The sequence below is a fragment of the Scatophagus argus genome, chromosome 4 (genome assembly GCF_020382885.2).
Source record: "Scatophagus argus isolate fScaArg1 chromosome 4, fScaArg1.pri, whole genome shotgun sequence".
Taxonomy (NCBI): Eukaryota; Metazoa; Chordata; class Actinopteri; family Scatophagidae; genus Scatophagus; species Scatophagus argus.
In genome coordinates, this window is record NC_058496.1 from 21,955,439 (window position 1) to 21,979,029 (window position 23,591).

At 38.8% G+C, this 23,591-nt stretch overlaps 1 protein-coding gene across 1 annotated transcript in view; it reads left to right on the top strand.

The window, feature by feature from the left end:
* galnt9 (polypeptide N-acetylgalactosaminyltransferase 9) overlaps nucleotides 1–23,591 on the top strand; it is an 82,492-nt gene that overhangs the window by 29,230 nt on the left and 29,671 nt on the right. Inside the window, exons 4-6 of the mRNA XM_046385777.1 lie at nucleotides 846–1,020; nucleotides 9,508–9,705; nucleotides 18,762–18,879. Of these exons, the coding sequence (XP_046241733.1) occupies nucleotides 846–1,020; nucleotides 9,508–9,705; nucleotides 18,762–18,879 (491 nt within the window). The remainder of the gene's footprint in view (nucleotides 1–845; nucleotides 1,021–9,507; nucleotides 9,706–18,761; nucleotides 18,880–23,591) is intronic.

Sequence of the window (23,591 nt, forward strand, 5' to 3'; positions counted from 1 at the left end):
GTGTGTCACAAGCGTCCTTATTAATCTCTCCCCCAGAAAGTGGAACACTCAGCAGTAACCCTGAGGAGAAGCTCAAACAGCCATCCATCCTCCAATGAAACACAGACAGCAATTTGCACAACTGGCTGTTTACCCGGCAAACTTTATTTCCAGTGATGACAGCCAGACTCACCTGTGAAAGCAGAACAGGAGAGATGTTATAATCTAGCTGGAATAAAGACACCAGCAGAGGAATGCATTGTGACATTGTAGGGCAACCTGTATGGTAACCTTGACGACTGGTCTAGTTGAAGCTGATATTTACCAGTGTTAGGTACTAATATGACTGCTATTTTCTCTATGTTCAATTTGAAATTCAGTAATTACGTTATAGTGACTAATCCTAGTACTGTTCTGTTTCAACAGCATTTGAACATTTGAAGTTCATTATCTTACTGTTACCCAAAAACACTAACCTCCACTGCATGCATCCATGCTGCCACAGGTCCACGTGAGTGTGGCACTGATAGGAGGCAGCCCAATTTTACTGTAATTTTACTGTCTTTTGCACACAACTGTACAACAATGTATAATGCAAGATCATCCCTCCATCTATCGTATGTTTTCTTCTGTACACATTGATGTGTAAAAGCATAATGAATAGAAAAAAAAACTGTCTGTTAAATTCTACAAGAACTTGACCAGAAATGTTCAGAATACAAGCCCTACGCTTGACCCTGTGGTTCCACCAAAGGTTCCTACTCCTGTGAAACACCTAGAGATTGGAAAACTGCCCTGTTAATGTGCTCACATTGTCAATTGAATGCCAATTACAGGAATATTCTCCCTAATCTGCCCTCTTTCAGTGGAGCTGAAATTCAACTTGGACCAGTATGTGAACAAACGCTACCCAGGCCTGGTAAAGATTGTGAGGAACAGCAAGCGGGAGGGCCTCATCAGAGCCAGAATACATGGCTGGAATGCGGCCACGGCTCCTGTCGTGGGCTTCTTTGATGCACACGTCGAGTTCAACACTGGCTGGTAAGGAAAGGTCATGTTTAACACGACAAGGTGTCAGCTGTTTCTCTGTCCTTTCTCACCCTTGCCTTTGTGGTTTGCTTTTTAATGTTTTCAATACAGAAGGACATCATGTAAGATTATAATTGCTGAAATATTCAGTTTAGTCTGCCCTAAGCGTTTTGACACAGTGCCAAGCCATTTTCTTCCTGAGACAGCACTTTTCAGCAGAGTGATCATTATTATTAGTGAAGGTTTATCATTAATAAGCAAATTCTCTCTTGCATCTCCTTTTAAATTGTAAGTAATGGGCTTTGGTTAAAGCCACCATCCCACTTTAAGTGGCAGTACCTGTCCAAAAAATATGCACTCATGACAAGAGCTAGAGCCAAACACTGTGAAAGGCCAGAACGAGTAATTAAAGAGGGAGCTCAAATGTTGAGCATTTTGACATTATTTTACCTGCAGGCTCTGAACATATTTTTGATACGAAATTACTTCTGGGGGTCTCAGTCCAATGTCAGCTTGCTGCTTAGGTTTACAAGCAAACAAGTAACTCAAATAGATGTAATTGGTACCTAATTTGAGGCTGTCGTGCTGTCAGTGTTAGAAGATGAAGTGTAGCTTTAGTTCCCTGGGAAAGCTGCCTGGGAAGCAGGAGCGGGACTAGGAGAGATAAAGGAAGAAGAGGAGAAAAGGAGGAGTATAGCAGAAGTGTCTCAGTTGTAAATTGTTTAGAGTGTCCCTGGGCGCAGTTCAGCCTCTTTGGTTAGCTAGATGCTAGCAACATAAACAGATACAGATACAGAAGACAGGCTAAAAAGAGGTATAGATAGTCATTTTTACAGTAGTTCATCCTCAATAACCTTTCATCAGTTTAAACCAGATTTCAGTTTTATCCGTTTGATCTGATATTAAAATCCTGCTCTGTGAGTGACCTGACAGAAGACAAACACAGATGAGCAGAAATTAGGGACTGTCTCAAAACATGCATGCAGAGGTTTTCAAATTTTGGTCTTTTTTACCATAATAATACAACACTGTATCAATATTATATCATTGTATGTGGAGAATTATAATTGTATCTCAAGCTGTACACTCATGCTCAGATTTGCAAATTTGTATATGAAGACCCATGTTTTATAAATAATGATATACTGTTATGTCAATTTTTTTTTTAATTAAGAGACATTCAGACCAACTTTACATTCAACATGACCTGTATGTTACCTCCACTGTTTAAAGAAAATAGTCCCAATACAATTCTGACACATATTTTTCTACCTTCAGGTTTGCACTATTCATTTCCACCTGGACCATTAAGAAATGCACACCTTTTACTTACATATTACTTTATTTAATGATGGATTTCAAGAACAAATAATTAATTAACTATTTGATTAATTTAGTTTATTATGTGTTTTAGTTGTAATTTAATATACACATGTGTGTGAGGACTAGAAATGGTAGGAGAAAACTATATAACATAGAAATGAAACAGTCTGGATCGTTTCTAAGAATCTCTGGTGTAGGCGATGCACACTTCTTGTATAAATATGAGTGCAATAAGAATGCGTATAAACAGATACAGATAGTATCGCTGCATTACAGCCATATCAGATACTGTCATGCTCACATACCATGCCTCTGCACTGACAACAAGCTTTATATTCATTTTAGTAACTGGTACAGGGCTTAAAAAGGTCACCTTCTCTCTCTTGGTTTATTGAGGTGGCATGAAATACTAAAGGTCAAGGTCAGCATGACCCTGCTTATAACATGAACAAAGATGCGCAAACAGTTTACCAGATATTTACTGTGCCACCGTATACACTGACCTTGTATCTCTTATACGGGAGCTGCATCATGCATTGTGAATTTCTCCAGTGCGGGGAAATTAAGCTAATAAAGACTTAATAAAGGCCTATCTTATGTACCTTGATGGTTTCCTCTCAGCACACTGTTTTGTAGCATGAATGGGAGCTTCAGGCTGTGTAAGACGAGCTGCCCAGCCAGCAAACGACACTCTGGGAGAAAGTTGCATCATTGCCTAGGTGCATTACTGATGATAATTGATACCCTGGTGGTTCCCTCATCTGTTTCCCCATCTGTTCTTTCTCAGAAATAGAGGTTGCCTTTCATACACCCACATAACCTGCTCTACTCTTCCTTGTCAGTTCTAGTGCTGTCCCATCAACCCCACTCCCACTAGCCTACACGACGTGGCTGTGTTGGCAAATTTCCTTTGACTTAGTTCACCTGCTGCCACTGTGTGAATTTCATACACCTCTCTTTTCCACTGCTCTCTCCCACACACATACTCCACCCACGTACAGTCCTCCATCTTCCTTTGATAATCTGACACATTTATTTATTTATTTTACCTTTTCAGGTTTGTTTTGAATGAGGTTTTATTTACAGATGTCAATGAAAAGTAGAGCAGAGTTCCTGTGATTCTTCCACAAGTAGATGCTGGCTAAAGGGATATAGCAACAGAAGAGACGACAGGCATCACCTAGAAGCTGCTGATGTTGCCTAGATATGTTTCGTGTGTGTGTGTGAGTGTGCATTTATTACTAGTGTATGTCTCCCCCTTTATTCAGATAGATTCACTTGTGGTATCTACACTATCTATTTGTTACAATGGAAGAAGCCCCCTATTTATCATAATATGATTATTCACCATTGCACATACAACGATAAGTGAGATGGATGGTTCCTGTAGATGTTGGGTGAGTCTCCCTCAATGACCTTGTACACACTGCCTATGCATACTGAGCCAGAGACAACAATGCCAGTTCACAGCTGCACTGCTGTGATTCATTGGCATGGTGCTCCCCCCGGGGTGCTGTACATTTGAAATGTATTGCTGGTTTGCATTACTGTTAAAGCAAACATAATTGTATCATACTGTATAGTGAACTCGACAGCTGTTTCCTACTCCTTCACACCATGTTGGTTTATGAGGAGTTAAGAAGCCAGCAGTTTCCACCAGAGGAGTGATGGAATCTGATTTCCACAGCTTTGCTCTGCTTTAATATGAGGATATGAAATTGTTGCCTATCATTAATGTGGTATTGCATCAGCTACATATTCACAATCCAACTCCTGTAACGCTTCATATCACGAGACAAAGGTTGTCCATTCTGCTCCAAACACGACCAGCTTCTCTCTGCATGCTCTGTAAATAAACAGGATTAATGACAGGAACTATGAGTGTGTTATAATTAAGACCTAGTGTATGGCACATGTGAACCATGCAGCTGCAGAGGAGGCGCAGGGAAATTGATATTTATGTGGTTTTTTGAAGCTCCTGCACAGTTGCAACCTCAGGTTGTTAACGATTAATGATTAGAATAGCAGCCGCTCCCTGCTGAGTGTGTACTGAAGATAAGATTGTCATTGCGGGCTGGTTGTAATGAAATACACGCTTCAGAAAGCAACACTTTGATGAATTTTGAATGCCCCGCTGCTATGTGACCTGTGAGTTTTTCTAAGAATAAACTGGTGGGATTTATAAGTAAGAGACAGATAAAACCAACCTCCGCGTCTTGTAATTATACAATATGTAATATTTATCACTTCCGTATTTGATATGGAAGTTCCTTTGTTAAGCTCTATCTTCTTAAAATGCTGTGCAGGTGCAGTGGCGTTACATGAAAGTCACTGATACATACATTTTAGTGATCTTGAAGTCTGAAATATATGAATATGTGAAATATAGATATAAATGTTTTAGTAAAAGTAAATTATTTCCTTACTCTTGCTTACTGTGTCAGACTCAGTGTTTATATTTCTGTCTGCAGACAGCAAACTAGGCTCCAGTCATATTGTGTGCTTCGCAGAGCACGGGCCAGGCAGAACTCCAAAACCACAGAAAAGACAGAGATTTATGCCACCTTTACATTTGTATCATGTTAACCTCGACCTGAGCAAATGCATTTAGAAGTAACATTGCATCGTAAGAACCTTTTCCAGTTCATGCTTCTGCATCCCACTATCTACTCCAAAACCCAGATGCGATAAGATTTTTTATAAGAGTCAGGAGACTGGCCAACATTAGTAATATGTGCTCTACATGCACATGTCTGAGCTACTCTCTTAGAAACTGCCAGGGAGGATATCTGTAGATGGCTTCACGTTTACAGAGATCTAACGTACTTAAAAATAGCTAGAGGCACTGCAGTCTTACATTCTTCTTAGTGATACATCACACAGTATCATATGCATCTTACTGGCACAACAAACATAAATGAACATTGTCAGAGTTTATTTTAACACTTAAAAGTATGTATTTGGACCCACACTTCAGTGTTTTACTGACCACCGTAATATCTGACTCTTAGCACACTCTGTTCAGTATAAGCAGTTCTTAATACTGGTGTGTATTAACTACACAGGTGTCCACATCGACATTGTTAGATACGGCTGCATATAAATATCTCATACATCACATCCAAATCAATAAATAGTGAACATACATTAAACTCTGCTCAAAAAGAGATTGATTTTCACCCCTAAATGCCAAAAATAGCTATTTTTACTTAAAAATAGCTCAGCCATTGCACCCATCTTTATCTGTAAATATAATCTTAAGCATTTTTTTTACTTAGATTTTAACAACTAGTACAGACCAGGTTTGGAGTTAAAATTAGCATGATAGCTTTAGTTCACTTGTTCAGTTAGAGAAAACAACAACAAGTGTTTTAGGACCAACATTTCGCTAACATGAAACAGAACTCAAAGTTAAAATAACTTCTCATGAAGTGAGACTTGCAAAGATTCTCCTGAACACCTTGAAATGCAACTCTCTTTGCTGTGTTATTTTTGCACAATCTCTCACATAAAATATTTGGGTCATCCACGAACGTTAAAAAACAAATCTCAGTGGGTAGCTCACTTGTTCTGCTGCGTTATGCCCAGTACAGAATTAAAGCAGATCTCATTTTAGGCACAGAGGGCCCTGCTGCTTTTAGGGCATAAGTCTGAGCACAGTTAGATTCCATTATCTGATAATTCCCTTCTACCCTATCATTAACAGTTTGAAATCCATTTATCAGGATGCTTTAAATATAAATGTAATCTAAAAGGGGAGAGCTGCAGGTTTTTATGTCAGCGCTGGACAAAGGAAGGACAGATAGTGAAACATTCTTTAAAGATGAGTGAAGTGTGTATAAATTGAGACTGACCGTATGGTGCTTTTTCCCTGGCCTGTTACACATTGTGCTGTTTGTTTGAGACTGTGGGATGTGTGGGCTGCTTGATGTTAAGCTCCACAAAGGTACCAGTTATTATGAAAAACAAACAGCCTTTCAGTGAAGAGTTAATAAATCAAGAGCTGCCGCTTCAGTATGAGCCGCTACGACATTGAAGGTTGACAGCATGTATTCACAATATTGGATCAGTCATTGCTGGAAGGCAGAAAAATTCTATTGTAATATGGAACTGAGTATGATTCAGGCTGATGTGGATGAATAACCCTCTTGGTGTTATGCAGATGAAATGGCAGATACAGGAAGAGGAATGACATGGACTCATCTGTCAAAACCAGATGTGTCCTCATTTTCAGAGCGTCTCTATCTTATCAGCCTTATGGATCCCGGAGGTACAGGAGCTGCTGGCTGTGGGGTGTTTTGGGGTTCTCAAGGACACAGGGAGATGAATGAAAGGTGCTAAGGAGGCAGAAAAAGCTTCTCTTAAGATTAGGGAATGTGGAAAGAGTCTCAGAAGCAGCAGCACTAATCTCGACAAACTAACCACGTCAGGAACACTGCGACATTAAACAACCCAGTCAAAAGGTTTAACACAAAGTCTTGATTTCACCTCGTAGTAATATAGTGTGCAATATATGTTGTCAGCAAGGTTTGCTCATACTGTCTTTTCAAACAATGGAATTATTCATTGAGTAAAATAACTGTGTAAGATGACTTTGAAACATCAAAAGCTTAAAAAAATGTAGAAAAGGTAATTCAGGTCAGTTTTCTTCAGAATTATTTTTGGAGTTTAACTGTCGGACCTATTTGATTTTTTTTTTTTTTCCAATGAGCAATGAAACAATGAATACATGGATGAATTAAGCAAGGTAAATACAGTGCTGCCACTCAGCCTCACTGTCAATTTGTTGCAATACCCAACTGCAGCACTGCAGTGCAAAAAAATCCTCTGTGACCCAGAAAGTATTTTCCCCATAGACTGCCAACAATACAAACTGAACATTATAGGCCTCATACAGGTTGAATTTATGGCAGAGCTGTTGTACTGATTGAACTGCAGTGTATAAGTGTACATAATGACTGATTATGTATTTTTGACATGTTAACATTTTTAACACTGATCTCTCTGTCAATTAGCAAACAATACAGACAAAACAATATTATTGTAAAACCTAAAAAAAAAAAAAAAAAAAATTGACAATACTACAATACATTAAGATGGTTTTTAGTATGGCTGCGGAATACAGACAGAGAGTGACTTCTGCCAGCCTGTCAGAATGTCGAAGGTAGTATTTTTACCAACCACTCTCACATTATTAAATGGTGACTTTTTCTAAGTACTGCTTCATATTTTTCTGACATCATCTCATATAGTTCATTTTGGAACCATTCCCTCTGTACTTTCTGTACCTACCTTCATGTGATAAGTAGTAATTTTGCTTTTGAAAGATAAATGAGTTTCCCCTTTTGAAGAGAAGCAGATTGGGGCGGGGGGTTTAGGATCAGGGTGAAGACAGAAAGAAAGAAAATCGGTGAGTGTGGAGACAGAGAGGAGGTTCGAGTGTGGGAGTATTCATCAGAGATACATTTATCATTTTATAATTGCATCCTCTTTTAAATTTAGAAGTGAAGAGTTGCTTTGAAGATATGGTGGAGATCATCTCTCAGCATGAGAGGATTATACAAAAGGAGCCAGCAGCACTTTAGCATCATTCTGTGCCATATGGATCTGAAGACCACGTTGCCCTCAGCCAAGGTTTTAAGTGGCAGAGGGAGCTTACTGTATGTGGCACCGATGAAAACCCATTCAGTGACCAAGCGATACAGGCAGAAAACTCATTTTCAATCATTTTCTCTGACCAGTGAAAGTCTTCTAAATGACACTAAAGTCTCTACCATGTTGCCACTGAAAACCCTGAAACAAAACTGCTGACATTGTTTACTGTCAAGAATGGAAGAAACTTTAAACTTAAAATGATTTTGCTTTTGATGATGCCACATCTTATCATAGGTGGAAGGGTTTTGCCTGTATTGGTGAATTCATCGTGAATGAAAGCTTATCCAACCCCAGCTCAAGCTTCATGCTGACAGTAAAGACATGAGACTCTTTCAGCCTTCTCATCTAAGTCTTGGCAAGAAATGATTTCAAAGAATTTTGTAACAAGTTGAACTACTCCTTCAAAGAAAATCTGTTGTGATGGTCGAAAGGAGAGTGATCATGAACCTCAGTTTCCAGCAGTGGCCACTTTCGGGATTGTTTATAACTTGATCTTAGTGACTTATGAGACTCCCTACCCTCCAACAGGCTTAGGAGCTGGTGCTAAAATGCTCCATGAACCTGAACTTTATTAAACTTTATTAAAGTATTAAAGTTTGGACTGACAAGCCCATAATTTCAAGGTGTTTCTTCCAAATTGGAATGTTCAGAGCTACTGTATGCCTTACAATGTTTCATGAATATGGCCCCTACTCTCCAGTTAATGTTCTCTTACATAGAATGTGTGCCAGCAAAATCCATGAGTTGAAGAAAGTGTCGTGCCAGGCAAGGTCTTTTTCAGAAACTAACCTGCAACCCTTCACACAGAGGAAAAAAATAAAAACAGTGGATAGTTTTCCCAGGAGCAGACTAGACCTCTCTTTTCACTTTATATGTTTTGCTGTATCAGGTTTTATCCTGATTTATCCTGGTCTTATCCAGTTTTTCACCGGGATAAGTGTCACATTTTGACATTTCACTTTTATGAGCAGAAGATATAAAATAACATATGATATTATTTGTTCTTTGGTGGAAAATTCATTTTGAAACACCTTCACATTGTAAACAGCGGAGAGAAGTGGATCCTGGCAAACATTCTGAATGTTGAATAAATGCTTATTTGACAGACTGCATCATCACCATGAAAAGTACTTGAGTGAAATCTGCAGTGATTTCACAGTGACAGTCCTGAGCTGCTCCTGGTATCATTTTGTGGAATCAGGATCTACAGTAAATACATCTCTGGTGAAACATCTATGTGCATATATGGGTTCATTGAAACTACATTCGCAGTTTCATTTGCATTAGCATTTAGTCACATTATACATGTCATTCTTGACCTGATTTATTAATTCTAACATTATTGCAATATTAATATTTAAGGCCTCTACAGGGCAGAATGAAAATATGCACTACTTTATCATATGCCCTGAAGCACACTGTTTTCTTCTTGCTTCTTTTTTCACCTTTTGCAGCTGTGCAATGAGGCTTCTACATACTAAAAAGTCAGCTCTTAACTTCTGTCTCTTTCCTTACCTCAAGGGCTGAACCTATTCTGACCCGGATGAAGGAGGATCACACCCGCATTATCCTGCCTGCCATAGACAACATCAAGTACAACACGTTTGAGGTGCAGCAGTATGCCAATGCCGCCCATGGCTACAACTGGGGGCTGTGGTGCATGTACATCATCCCTCCTCAGGAATGGTTGGACAAGGGCGATGAGACAGCTCCTATCAGGTGAGGGCTGGTGAACAACGTTCATTATGGATGAGGATGTTTGATGAAATATGGATAACCCCGGGATATGACTTATTCATGTGTGGAACCTTCAAACTAAGCTTCTAGGTAGCCCTATGTGCTGCTCAAACAGACAAATAGTCATTCCGTGGAAAGCCGTCCAATTACCATGACGAATATCTTCATTTTGATGCAGGATCACAAGGCCACAGCGATGCAGTGTCATTAGTGTAATTGCGTGTTGAATATGAGTAGGGAATTCCATTATACCACCACTGATTGGAGGACATCTTCAGCTTGCATCGTGTTTCTGTATAATCCCAGATTGATTATTTGCGTCCTAGGACAAATCATATCGGACTTTAATTGACTAAGAACGAGCACAGGAGAATTGTGTTCCACAGAAATGGTCTTATATTTCAGTCAACATCTGTTTGGCCTGGGCAAGCTACAGTAACAATAACTACAGAGTCCATGTAGTTAAATTGATTGCTTTATCTGTGGGCATGTGCTTACCTATTAAAGCATTTTACTTTACCTCTAACAGTTCTTCCGTGACTTGTCAGTGTCAGACAAGACACTAAAAACATAGAGAGACCTCCTACTTTCAAGATATGTATATATTTTATGAGTACATTATTTTTTTGTCTTTTTTTTAGTAGAAATATTGTTTTCAGTAATTCAAATTGCTTCTACTTTGTGGTTACACCTCCCTTAGATATTTCATCTTAAAAACCGGCCAGTAAATGAAGGGGACGGTTATGCTGTTTTTAATGCAAAAAATGTGAAACATTCTGTGACGGCTATGTTTGTAATGCATTTTGATTCATTATAAACATACCTTTAATGCATACTGTACGAATATTTGAATGTCCATATAAGCACTTATAAATATTCATAATGCTTTATTACAATAATAATATCACATTATATTATTGTAGTATTGTATTGTAAGTATTTTATAGTGCGTTGATTATAAGCTTAATTATCAAAATATTTTTCACAGAGATCATAGTGTATTAAAATTGAGTTGAAGTTGTAATACAGTATAATAATTTACATTATAAATTATATAATTTATTTATAAACCATTATGAAATACAGTATATGGTCTTTTTCTTTAAGTAGCGACATTCCTGAGGTACAGACAGATATAAGTTGTCATTGTTTGACTGAAGTAAAGGGAAAAAAATAATTTCAAAATCTATACATTATACAATTCTTTTACAACACACAAAATAAAAAAAATAATTTAGTAAAATTAATTTGTTTGACAGGTCCTAACAGACCTTGAATTTCATGTCAGAAAAAGCTCTTTCACAGAAGTATGTAGAACCATCAACCATAATCAGCAACTATGAAGCATTACAATCCTTAACTTTATAAGCCATAATAAAAGGCTTTATCAAGTGTTGTAGTCACTGTTGAATTATTATGTGTGCTTATAACGATAATTATACGATACTATAGGAATTATTATGTCAAATTATCTAACTTGATTTATAATTCATCATAGACATGGGTGTGACAGAAACATCCGTGTAGGAAATGTTGAATTTCCTTGATAATGTAATGAATAAAAAAATAACGAAAATACGTACAAAGTAGAACTAACTTAATTAACTAACTAATTACTGAATCAAAACAGCATTTCAGTGACAAAGACATCAATGGAGCTGTGGCTTAGGTTGGGTGCTGATCTAACAGTTTGACTATCACCAAAGTTTTACCAGCTAGAGCTGAAAGGGTCACATTTTTTATTTTTCATTCCATGCTTTCTAATCAGCGTGAACACTTAAAAGGGTCTCACTGTGGATGTGTGATATCAGATGCTGATGCCCACCAGCATTTTCACTTTGTGAGATCAAATCATAAATGGTAAGCACAATCAAAACTATAGGAAAATCTTTCATCATCATTTAGCAGAGAAGGTGACCATGATTTTGTTGCCACAGCAGCGTGTTTGAGCCAGCGTGAACACGAAAGCACAACAACAAAGACACAGCAGTAACTGGAATCTGTTCAAAACCAGCACGAGAGGTGTAGCAGCGAAAACAGATGCGGTGTCTTACTGATACTTGTTGATACTGCTCAGTGTCTCAGGCTGGGCTCAATTCTACAATAAATAACAGCAAAATATAACAAGAAGAAGAGGAAAGCCGTACGCATGGTCGTGCCCATTAAAATTAATTTAATTATTAATTAAAATTTAACTAAACATTGCAGCTGCCTCATGGATGCAGAGTTAACGCTCCACGGTGCCCCCACAATTGTCAATGTGAAATCAAATCAGATATATGTCTTTTTGTATGAGCACTGGAACATTGAACATACACTGAACATTTTATATCCTGCTTGACATGTAAGAACTGTAACTAATGTATAGCTAATGGTACAAAATCCAAGTATGTGAGGTCCACCTACTGTTTTTTATCTCCTTCATATTGATGGCATTGCTGGATTTCAAATGTTGCCGCGGGCCTTGATGCATTGCCACTACTGTTATAGCATTAGAAAATCTTGAGTTCAGAAAATAAGAACATACAGGCATGTGAACAGCTTCAGACTAGAAAGTTTTTAATAGAAAAAGGAATGAGATACAGGAAATAGTCAGACTGACTTGTCACAACACTTCTCATGGCTATTGTAAGTCCAATAATCAGTCTCTTTTAGCTCTGTTTTTGGTCTCTACCAGCTTTTGAGGGAAATAAATGTCTCTTTTTCCTGTCAGTTGATGCACTATGTTTACCAGCTAGTTGCTAACTTTTGGTGCTGAGCAGGTATTGTACACTGGGTTTTTAGAGCTTTCCACTGAAAGCAGCTGCTTCTTGCAGTGTAAAGCGACATTGTGAGGGTGTTCAGAATGAATCAAAACAGTAAGTAACAGTAAACAATGAGACGAAACTCACTATAAAGCTATCTATCTATCTATTTATCTATCTATCTATAAAGATTTGGGAAGTCGGACCTTCAGTGGATAATTCACTGTCATCTCTACAAGTAATCCCTTTCCGATTGTTTTCACATTGTCATTTGAAACATTGCTATAAAATATTGATTATTTCAACTTTAGAGGAAAGACTGTCACGTCTGACACTGACACGTGCCAGGCTCTTGCGGGAATCACAAAAGGCACTGAGAGGAAAAAGCAGTTAAATCAAGAAAAGGGACAATTTTTAATAGGTGTGAGACAAGATCAAGGACAAGCTTAGAGAGCATAAACAGACAAAGAAAAAAAAGTAAAAGCAATCACAAAACTAAAGTAAGTGCTGGCATGTGCTTCTCTAACATGGTTTTTGACAGGCAAAAGCTTGATCAAGAATAGACATAACAAGGATTTAAAGAGTCTGCGTGAGGCTAATGGGGAGTTCAGAGAACTGCACTACGTCATTGTCGACCCTGTAATGCTTTAAAGTTGATCAGGAACTTGGAATATGGTAATTTTTTGGATTTGTACCACTTCCAATAAAACCTCGATTGCTGAATTTTAACAAAGCTGCACACATGGTACGTACTGATGCTTACTCACAAAATTTCTCCTAATATGCCAAACTACTGTAAGCCAAAACATTTAGCTGGATTTTGACCAAGGGCAACAAAAATGAATTCCAAACCAGAGATTTATAACCTGGCTCAGTCCTGCAAGGGCAAATCAATAACAGTTTCATTGGATACACTTGGTCTCATACAAACAAACAATGTGGTAACAGTTTATACTTTGGACCTACAAATTAGATGTCTTATCAAGGCTCGTTGAAAATTGTGTATTTCTGAGCATTAAGTGCTATACTTGAGATAGGAGAAAGATAAGAGGACAGCCTTAGACACTGCAGAGCTGGTTTGTCTTTCTATTGACACTTTGCTGCAAATGGACAGATCGCCTCAAGGCCGAGCTGAAGTGTGTCGGCTGTGCGGATTTCTATTGGAAATCATTCTCCCACTTGTTTCTGCGAGGTCTCTGCCCATCAACAACAGAGACCCTGTGGACATTCAGAGCTCAGTCTCAAAGCCTTTTCTGGATGTTTGGACACATTCAACAAGAAATGAATAAAAGGGACACATGGATGCACAAAACAGCCATAGCAGAGAGTACATAAGAGTGCAGCCATTTTGGAGATCTGACCAAAAGGTTTTCTATGGTGATTATTGACAGGACAGAAAAGGAAGTGAGTGTAAATGGCCACCAAGTGGTTGATGTATCGACAGAAACTTCATCATCACCTGGAGATGTTTGTTGTTGTTTCCTCAGTGGACAGTGAGCTATGCTTTATATCGACGAACCACAGTAAAAGCCTTTTTAATTTCTTCACATGGTAATCTGTTGTGGTCCCAATGACACATTTTAAATCACTTTTAGGCAAAGGAAATATGAGCCACGGTGGCGCAGTGGTTAGCACTGTCGCCTCATAGCAAGAGGGTTCCAAGTTCGAATCCCGGTCTGGGCCCTTCTATGTGGAGTTTGCATGTTCTCCCTGTGCCTGCGTGGGGTTTCTCCGGGTAGTCCCCGGGTACTATTCCTCCCACAATACCAAAAAAAAAAACATGCACATTAGGTTTATTGGCTACTCTACATTGCCCCTAGGCATGAGTGTGTGTGGTTGTCTGTCTTTGTGTGTCAGCCCTGCGATTGACTGGCGACCAGTCCAGGGTGTACCCTGCCTCTCGCCCGTAGTCAGCTGGGATAGGCTCCAGCTCCCCCACGACCCTGACAGATAAGCGGTACAGAAAATGGATGGATGGAAAATATGAGCATTAGACATAAATAAGCAACAGATGCACTCATGGTATTTTCTGCAAGGCGTGTTTAAGGGATACTAAAATCGAATACCTCAATCTAAATACCTGATCTAAGAAGACACTTGACAAAGATGTCAAATGTGTAAATGCATTTGAGAACAATATATGAATGTGGCATAGGTAGGTGAATGGGAATATATGTCAAGGGAAATTAAATTTAAATAAGCAAATTACCGGTTAAGTAACATTTAAAAGGACTGTGGACACAATATGACACAACAATATGATACACAAAAGACAAAAAGAAGAAACAACAGAGGACATGCAGTTGCCTTCAGATTATTTTCCAAGTCTAGTGAAGTAGTTTCATTATACATTACATACACTGTATCAGGCATGGCTATGTAACAGTAGTAGTTTTGATGGCCAATTCTTTTAAAATATATATTTTTTTGCACAGTCTATTTATCATTTTGAAGATATTGCTGCATTAATCAAATATATGAAGGAAAAATATTACTTACTTATAAATTACTAATATTATAAAATGAACAAAACATTTTGTCTGCATGTCCCTTTCATACCATATTCCAGGTGTCAGGTTCAAAAAGCCACTTCAACAACAGCATTTTCATCTGGGAGAAAAGTAAGCAACTTTAAATGAGAGCCTTTATCTTGTCAAATTGCATACATGTACTGTATCAGATGTTCATATTGCCTGCTGCACGCAAATAATAGGGGGGGGGGCAAAGTTAAGGAGTGTGACGGGCGGATAAACCCTGCAGGCTGACCATCTGTATGCTAAAAATAACTAAATCTAATGACATTGAATGAGAAACTCACTTGAAACTTCTAGCATCAATCTGTGCAATGCAGTCCAGAAGTTATTTTATGACTAACTCGAATTTTCTTTTTCACAAACACGCTGTCTTCCAAGTTCCTGTCTGATCAGCCTCAGAGAAGTGAGCTCTCTGTGCTGTATTATATGTATGCACTAAGAGCCAGAATGACAGCACAGGTGAAAAACAGAGACAGAACAATGGCTGTGTGTGTCAGTATCACTTACAGAATATCACAAAAAGTCACTGGGGATGGTGTTGTATTTCACACACAACTGAAGGCAGGGTCACACAGAGAAGAAACTGCAGCTGCATTGCATCAGAGTTTATTGAAAGCATTTGTCGATGGACAAATAGGCACATCTGCCGCCTTTATAACTGATTTCTCTGTGTGAGTGTTGAGTGGCACGGTGGTGCAGTGCTTAGCACCGTCGCCTCCAGGTTCGAATCCCGGTCTGGGCCCTAATATGTGGAGTTTGCATGTTCTCCCTGTGCCTGCGTGGGTTTACTCCGACTTCCTCCCACAGTCCCAAGAACATGCACGTTAGGTTAATTGGCTACTCTACATTGCCCCTAGGTGTGAGTATGTGAGTGTGTGGTTGTCTGTGTTTGTGTGTTGGCCCTGCGATTGACTGGCGACCAGTCCAGGGTGTACCCCACAGACTCCAGCCCCCCCGCGACACTGACAGATAAGCGCTACAGAAAATGAATGAATGAATGAATTGTTGAGTGTTACTGCAAAGTTCTGGGTGGAGACTGAATCTGCAGAGTGGACAGGCACTGTGTAGTATTAAGGCCCTATTTTCTGCATTTTTGGAGGAACAGCTGGTTCTAATTATTCACTTAATTGACTTCAATTAATTGGCTCCAGTAGGGGAATTACTTTTTCATGGTTAAATATTGCATCACCTTGAGCACCAGACAAATGAGAGAGGCACTAAACTTGGCTATCATTTATTCTCCTGTTTTTTTCCACTAAACATTACCAATACATAACCAGATTTTGTTCTGATCCATTTCTTTTACAACTTTATACTTTACCTGGTGTTGAAAAGTCTCACAGACATTACAAATGTGCATCACATGCATCATGTAAGGTTCTGAGTTTGTTCTTACACACAGAACGAGTGTATTGTGCATTGCCTGGAAACGTATTCTGAAGAGAACACTCAAAGAGATCTGCGTGAAGTTTGCACTGTGCAGACAGGCGAGGTAGGTCACTTGTCAAGACAGGAGAAAGGAGGAGGTGAACAGTGCTAAGTGTCTGCTGTGTCTGTCTTTTCATTTGCACAACGAAAAATAATGGTGCTTCACTGTTTCCCTATCACCACCTTGTAATTTAATAGTTTTTAAGACTGTATGATGGTACATCAAGCAGTAAGAGCAGATAAGTCAGTAAGCATGGGTCATTTTAAAGTGTGAGACAAAGGTATTAAGAATAGCTGCCTGAGCAAAGACATGCTCAGTGTTAATCTGAATATTTATTTTCCTCTAAAAAGTGTTTGTCACCGTAGTTTGATGGATGTCACATAAGTAACAAGGGTGAGAGAGCACTTCCAAACTGTTATCACAAGGACTATTGATGTGTAACTTGCAATCATTAATCACCATGAAAGAAAAAAAGCTCAATCATTTTTAACCAAAATCATCTATCAGAAATTATACTTTCACGATTCTGTCTTATTCAGCTGTCTTATTTTGCATCAGTTTGATACTATGCATGTAACACATACCATGAATGTCATGCCATAGAGACTTATGTGAGAAAAAAATGGTGGGGAAATGGTGATGCTATATCTATACCTGCATCAGTGATTTATTTATCCGCTGATCAAGGATTTTCAAAAGAACACTCCATAGTTATGGTCTAGACGGTGTTTTATATGGAGTCTAAACCTAAAAGCACCTTTCTTTTCGGCTCACATACTGTAAGGCTCAATGCACTCTTTCAATACAGAGTCAGTGAATCATAATGCGGCCTCCTCCTTTTAGTACTTTCTACTGCTATGTCTCTCAACCTGAAGTGACACACATTTTCCTCTCCTATGTGTGTGTCTAATGATGTATGGTGAACTTATCCTGGAAGCCATTCTAGAAAGAAGAATAAAGCCACTCATTGGTCACTTTAGAGAAAAAATAACACAGCCCAGCACTCTGTATGAATGTATGTATGTGTATGTGCTTTTTGTGGGGCTTTGTCCCAGAGCACTTAGGAACTGACAGATAATGGTAGTGAAAAGCAGCCCTGGGGGGACAGTAGCTAAAGTGGGACCATTTCTTTTAGTAAAGGTGAAAAGGATGTACTTTCTTTTGTGAAAAACACTCTATCTCCTACTCTACAAGCTGAACTAGCTTTCAAGTTGCACTAGTTTTGAATGTGTTTTTCTAGATTTTTCTCCTAAAACATTAGTTAGTGTAATGCAATCTGACATTTACAGTTAAAATACCATTTTGGATTGTTGTACAGGACTAGAAATGGGATACAGGGCTGGTATCATGTTTAGTGGCTATTCTGTCTTTATCACTTACGACTTTCATCAACTTTCTTTCCAGCAGCAGCAGGTCAACTGTTTTCAGCACTAAGCTCTGATAAACCTGTTGTTCACTATCTGCCCAGCACCAAACAGCAAATAGAAGTTAGCAATCAGCTAATAAACAGGGAAGAGCATTTATCAGCAAACAAAAAATATTTTCTCAGGAGTTTGTGCAGACCAAACCAGAGATAAGAAGTGCGTTCAGCACAACAGCTATATAAGATAATAATACATCGTGTTCATGGCTTGTTCTACTGGCAACAAGGGATTGACTGACTTGATATAAGTTCAGTAGCCCCCAGTATACTGTGATTGGATTTGAGACATTTCTGCCTCGAGCAGAACTGGACTGGATTATAAATTCAAGTAATCCTGTTGACATTTCGATATTGCCACTAATACGGCTGTGACAATATGGGCAGAGTCTCTCTGAACTCTGTGAGAGAACTACAATACAATAGTTATACAATACTACAATACAAGCTGATGAGACCGTGCAGTCTGCTGTAGAGTAACTGAAACGAAAAGATTCTCTTTATATTGCGTGCATGCATTAACCACAGTAAGCGCAAAACTCAAAATCACTTTCTGTCTGCATTAAAGGAGCTTTTCAGTCTTGAGGGTAGTTAACAGATTATTTTATCGTATTAAAATCCAACTTCTCAGTGTATAGTTATACAGTACCCTTGCAACTTAGCAAAACCAAAAATGCATCTATCTGGACATCTACAATCTTTTCAGTTTGTCAGTTTTTAAGACTGTGACTATAAAAAGTCTGCAACTAATGTTTAATGTATTTTTCAGACTCAATAAGGGTACCTGTAAATCCGGAAATCCTTTCTTCTTTGATTGCATTGAATATTTTAGCATTCTCTGTGTGTGAATGAAATGTAAGCATCTGGATAATGATATTCAAAAGATGCTGTCTCTGTCTCTGCTCATCCAGAACTCCAGCTATGATTGGCTGCTCCTTTGTGGTTGACCGGGAATACTTTGGTGAGATCGGTCTGCTGGATCCTGGCATGGAAGTCTATGGCGGCGAGAACATTGAGCTGGGCATGCGGGTAAGGACCACAGATTGATACCCATGCTGCTGTTGAAATTATCTCCAACAAAGTGAAGGAGACTGGTGGAAGACTGAAAAATGAATAACTTGAAATTTTCATATGCACCGAATTAAAAGTCAGTGTGTTAAGCAGAAGATTAAATTGCTCGGAGAATTGCTGTGAGAAAAGTTGGTTTTTAATGAGGCATTCTTCAAAGCTTTGTGAGTAGCTGTGCATCAAGAGGACCACACAAAAGTCATAATTACAAATCCAATATTTGAGAGGTTTATTTGGATGTACAGCCCTAGTCAGAATGATTTGTGAAATCTATATTCAGACTGTGGAAAAGCTATGTTTCCCAGTTGGAGGCATACAGCTTAAGTTACAAAACCCAGGGGCGTCAACAGAGGCCATGATTAAACTTTGCAAAGTTTCTTAGATGAGAGTGGAGGAGAAAAAAAAATCCCCTTAATGCAAATCTTCAGCCAAACCAAAGGCTCTAAAGCCTGTATACGGAAAATGTAAATCTCTTTTGCTGCTGCTTTGAGTTGAATTTAACGCTTCATGTGAGCGAAGGGCTTGCTGAAGAATTGGCTAGCGTTTAAATTCAGAAAATGTTTCTCTCCAGCTGAGTGGAACCATTCTGAAACTAAACACACTCCTTCAGCTTATTGGAATGAGATATGCTTGAAAGATTCCCACTCCTTCATTTAAAGTCATGCCCACATCCATATTTAAAATCTCGAGATGGCTTCAGCTACACCTCTGAAGTGTCGGCCGCCTTTGAAAAAGCACTCGCACAGAGGCCAGAGAATGGATCTCGGTTTACAGATTGCCGCAGTGCTTCATTGATGTCACAGACATTTACAGTTGTTGCTGACCACTTTACAGCCTTTCATGATTCCTCTGAGAGTGTCTTTTCCGCTGCATCAATAGCATGTTTTCCACCATTGATGATAATGCCGCAGTCATCTAGCGTATTGTTTGTTCATCTGATAGGTGCTTTGCTATTATCATACAGTGATAACTCAGTGCTATGCATTATGTGCCAACAGCCAACAGCATCCCAAGGTTACGCACTGTTGTCTCATTCAGTAGAGCTGCTTATGTGTACCTAACAAACCATGCACCTGAGTTAGATGAGGTTCTTGAGGCAGATCAGTTCACTTACAAGAGCTAAATAAAGTTAGGACAACTCAGTTGAACTGTGTAATATAGTGTAACAGTGAACTTCTTTTGGCTCTTGTCACCCTATTCATTGAGTGTTGTCTTTTTTTTTCCCGATGAATATTCACTGTAGCTTTTTGATTCATGAAGTGAAGACAACATGCCTCTCTGTCTGCGAACACAATGCCATCACAGATGCAATTACCTCTCCTCCTGTTTGGCCTGTCTGTGTGGAAATGAAACACATGCCACAGAAAAGGGGCCATTCAGCACATGTACCAGCTTGAATAGGTCTGCAGTCAACAACCAGCTTCAACCATTCATATTGTACAGCTGCTAATGGAATGGAGATGGGCTTCTAGCGAGTGGACGGCAATTACTCCTCTAAGGCTACAGCGGCTCAGGCAGCTCATTGTAGTGCCGGCTGAGGAGTTGCCATTTGGGATAGGCTTGATTGACAAGAACATGTTTAACAATTAGCCAGGGCAGCTCACAATAGCTGAGCCTGCCTAGAACCATCTGACTACAGGGGGCTGATGAAAGGCAGGGTTCACGCAGAAAGGTTATGGCATATTTATAATTTACTGTGAGTTCTAGCTTTTGTAGCTTGTTCTAAGTAAAAAGGCTGCTACGATCCAGAGAACTGCCCTCTTTGTAAGCAGAAAGGAAGCTAGGATGTGCAGGGCTGATTATAAAGCACACAGCACTACTTATGGTGTTGTCTCTGTCAGGAAGAGAATAAGACAAAACCAAGGGATGTGAAAATAAATCATAGATCTCACTGAGGTTTTCTGTTTGTTCTGGTGTGCAATAATTTACCTTTAAATGAAAAAAAAAAACAAAACAAAACAGAAAACAAACAGAGTAGGGATAAAAGATGCTCCCAGCATGATGTGGTTAAGGATAGATACACCATCTGCATGCACATCTCTAATATGCGAATTACCAGTTAACAGAGGTTTGAACATGTATAATCCTTGCAAAAGAAACTTGAATTCTGGATGTGTTCAATGATTTATACTGCATATTCTCAGAACACATTTTCTTCATTCACCAAATCTCACAGCAATGCAGGAATGTGATATCTTCACCTTCTAAGTAATTGTAAACGGCATGTCTGAACTAGAACTTCCTGCTTGTCACGAGGCTCCGTTTGCAAACAGAGAAAAACGGTTGGGGACAAAAATGATGAATTCTGCCAGATGTGTCAATATGAGTTTATCTTGTAATGTGTCTCCAGGCCCTCCTGCATTGCTGAGTCTGTGCTGATATAGCATCTCAGGAGACCGGGACTTTACCTTTCATTTCAAAGCTCCTGTGGGCACAAGTATTATACTGTGCTAACTCTGTCAGCAAACATAATACTACATCAAACCTATCAGCGGTCACCCCTACTGCTCCTGCTACTTCCACTCAAATCTGATGGCATGTAAAACCTTTCTACTTACATTTTAATCAACACAAACACATTGTAATCACTTTGAAAACTTTAACATCTCATATAGATTAAAGTGAGGGAATGACAACCAAATGAGTCTTGAGTCGGAACATCAACGTGCTATGTACCGTAGTTCGACCAATTTGTGTTTTTCAGACACATCATATTGGTGATACCAATATGATGGTATCACCATCATATTTGTACAGAAGTTTGCAGGGATGGTTGTTTATAACATCATTTTCCTTGGTGAAGTAAATTATTTCTCTAACACAGGACAAATGTTTGGATCAACAGTGAATCCTTAAGAACATACAAATCACAAATTTAAATAGAATATAAAGTATTAAGAAACCTGAAATTATTTGCACGAGAGTATTTAACTCAATATAAAATGGAACTGTTACTGTTAAGGCTTATTTACACAGGGGACGTGTCAGCTCTACTTTAATTAATCCAGTGGTCTACACAGACTGCATTGGGACATATGCTTATTTCTATGCCTCTATTTTTGGAGTGTATTGTGAACTGAAATCATGACAATAAATCTTGCGTTTCCCCTTAAATCCTAACTTAATTACTTAGTTAATAATTTTTATTAACTATTTTAGTTAATAAAAAATTTCTACTAGCTAATATGCCAACACAGGCCAGCCTGAGTCTTGGGTTTACCACATGCAATATACCCATGTGCTCACTTAGCCACCAGAAAACCATCCAAGCTGCTTTATGAAATCTGTCTCATTTTCATAACAGTCCAATCAATCTGTCACTTCCAAATCCAAGAACCTCCACTGTGATCTCACGGGGTGGCCTGCTTGTCTCGGTGACATTTATTAAACTCACCAGGAACTCCTTTCAAGAAGTAATGAACCAAAAAATGATTCTATTTTTTTTTTTCTTTGAAGTCTCGTCTCCATAACCACCTGGGCTGGGCCTCGAGGCATCTGGTCATAATCTCTCTGTAGTGAGGAGAATGAAACTAATTAAAGTCTAACAGAACCAGCAGCTAGACAGGAGTGGGACATAATTACACTTCACTTGGTCCCCTCTGCATCCCAAGCAAAGTTATTACACTGTGATGACAGTTTACAGTACAACAGTTCAATCAGTGCATTTATTATTTTGGGGTTTATATTTGAATTTTCATCTGTTTTAGGTATTATATATGTAAAGGAAACCTTATGACCCAAGGCATCAGACGCTGAACCAAATGGTAATGTGAAATATATGCACAGTGATGATGTGTAGCCTACACAGAGAAAAGATTCTCTCTTTGTTTTGTTGATGACAGGTGTACTGTAGGGCCATGTACCCTGTACAGCGTCAGCTGCCGTCACATACTGGAATAGACAGGACCAACCAACCAGTCCTTACCAGTAATTGCTATATTGTCTATGCAGCTCATGTCACTTTATTTAAATTATGAAATTTCACTTCACTAACAAAAACATTAAATCCTAGTCAAATATCACAGATTATTGTTCAATTGTAATGAATTATCTGTTGACTAGGATGCATCAATTACTAGTCAACCAGACAATAAACCCAAGAGCTCATCTTACAGTATGCTGCATCTTATACCACCCACTACTCTCATATCACACTCCATCTATTTTTTTCAGATGGTAACAATGCTTCATAGAAAATAAATATATAAATAGATGAAAAAAAAAAAAAAAACCCTTGTGAACTCAAGATGAGCCAGTAAGCATTATTTTCGGCTGTACAATAACAGGTGCTGCTTCAAAGCAGTTGGGAGATGCAGTCAGATGTTGCTTTTAGTTTATTCTGAGAACATCTGTCCCTCTGATACAAACGTGAAACCCCAACACTTCAGCACAGTCAATTACCCTCGCAGGCCGTCTGGATTTGTACATACAAATGGATTCAAAGTGAGCTGGCACACTCCAGTCACGTTGCTTTATATGATGACAATACAATGTAATGTACCAGCTGAACGCATGTATAAATAACTATAAGGTCTGAGCTACATGTTGATAAACAAGGCTTGTTTAAGTGAAGCAGAGAACGGTTTTAAACTTTTCGCTCACCCAGTTCAATCTGTTGGTTGTGTTTTGTAATAAATGTAATGTAAATGTAAAATTAAAGTAGGGGGTGATGA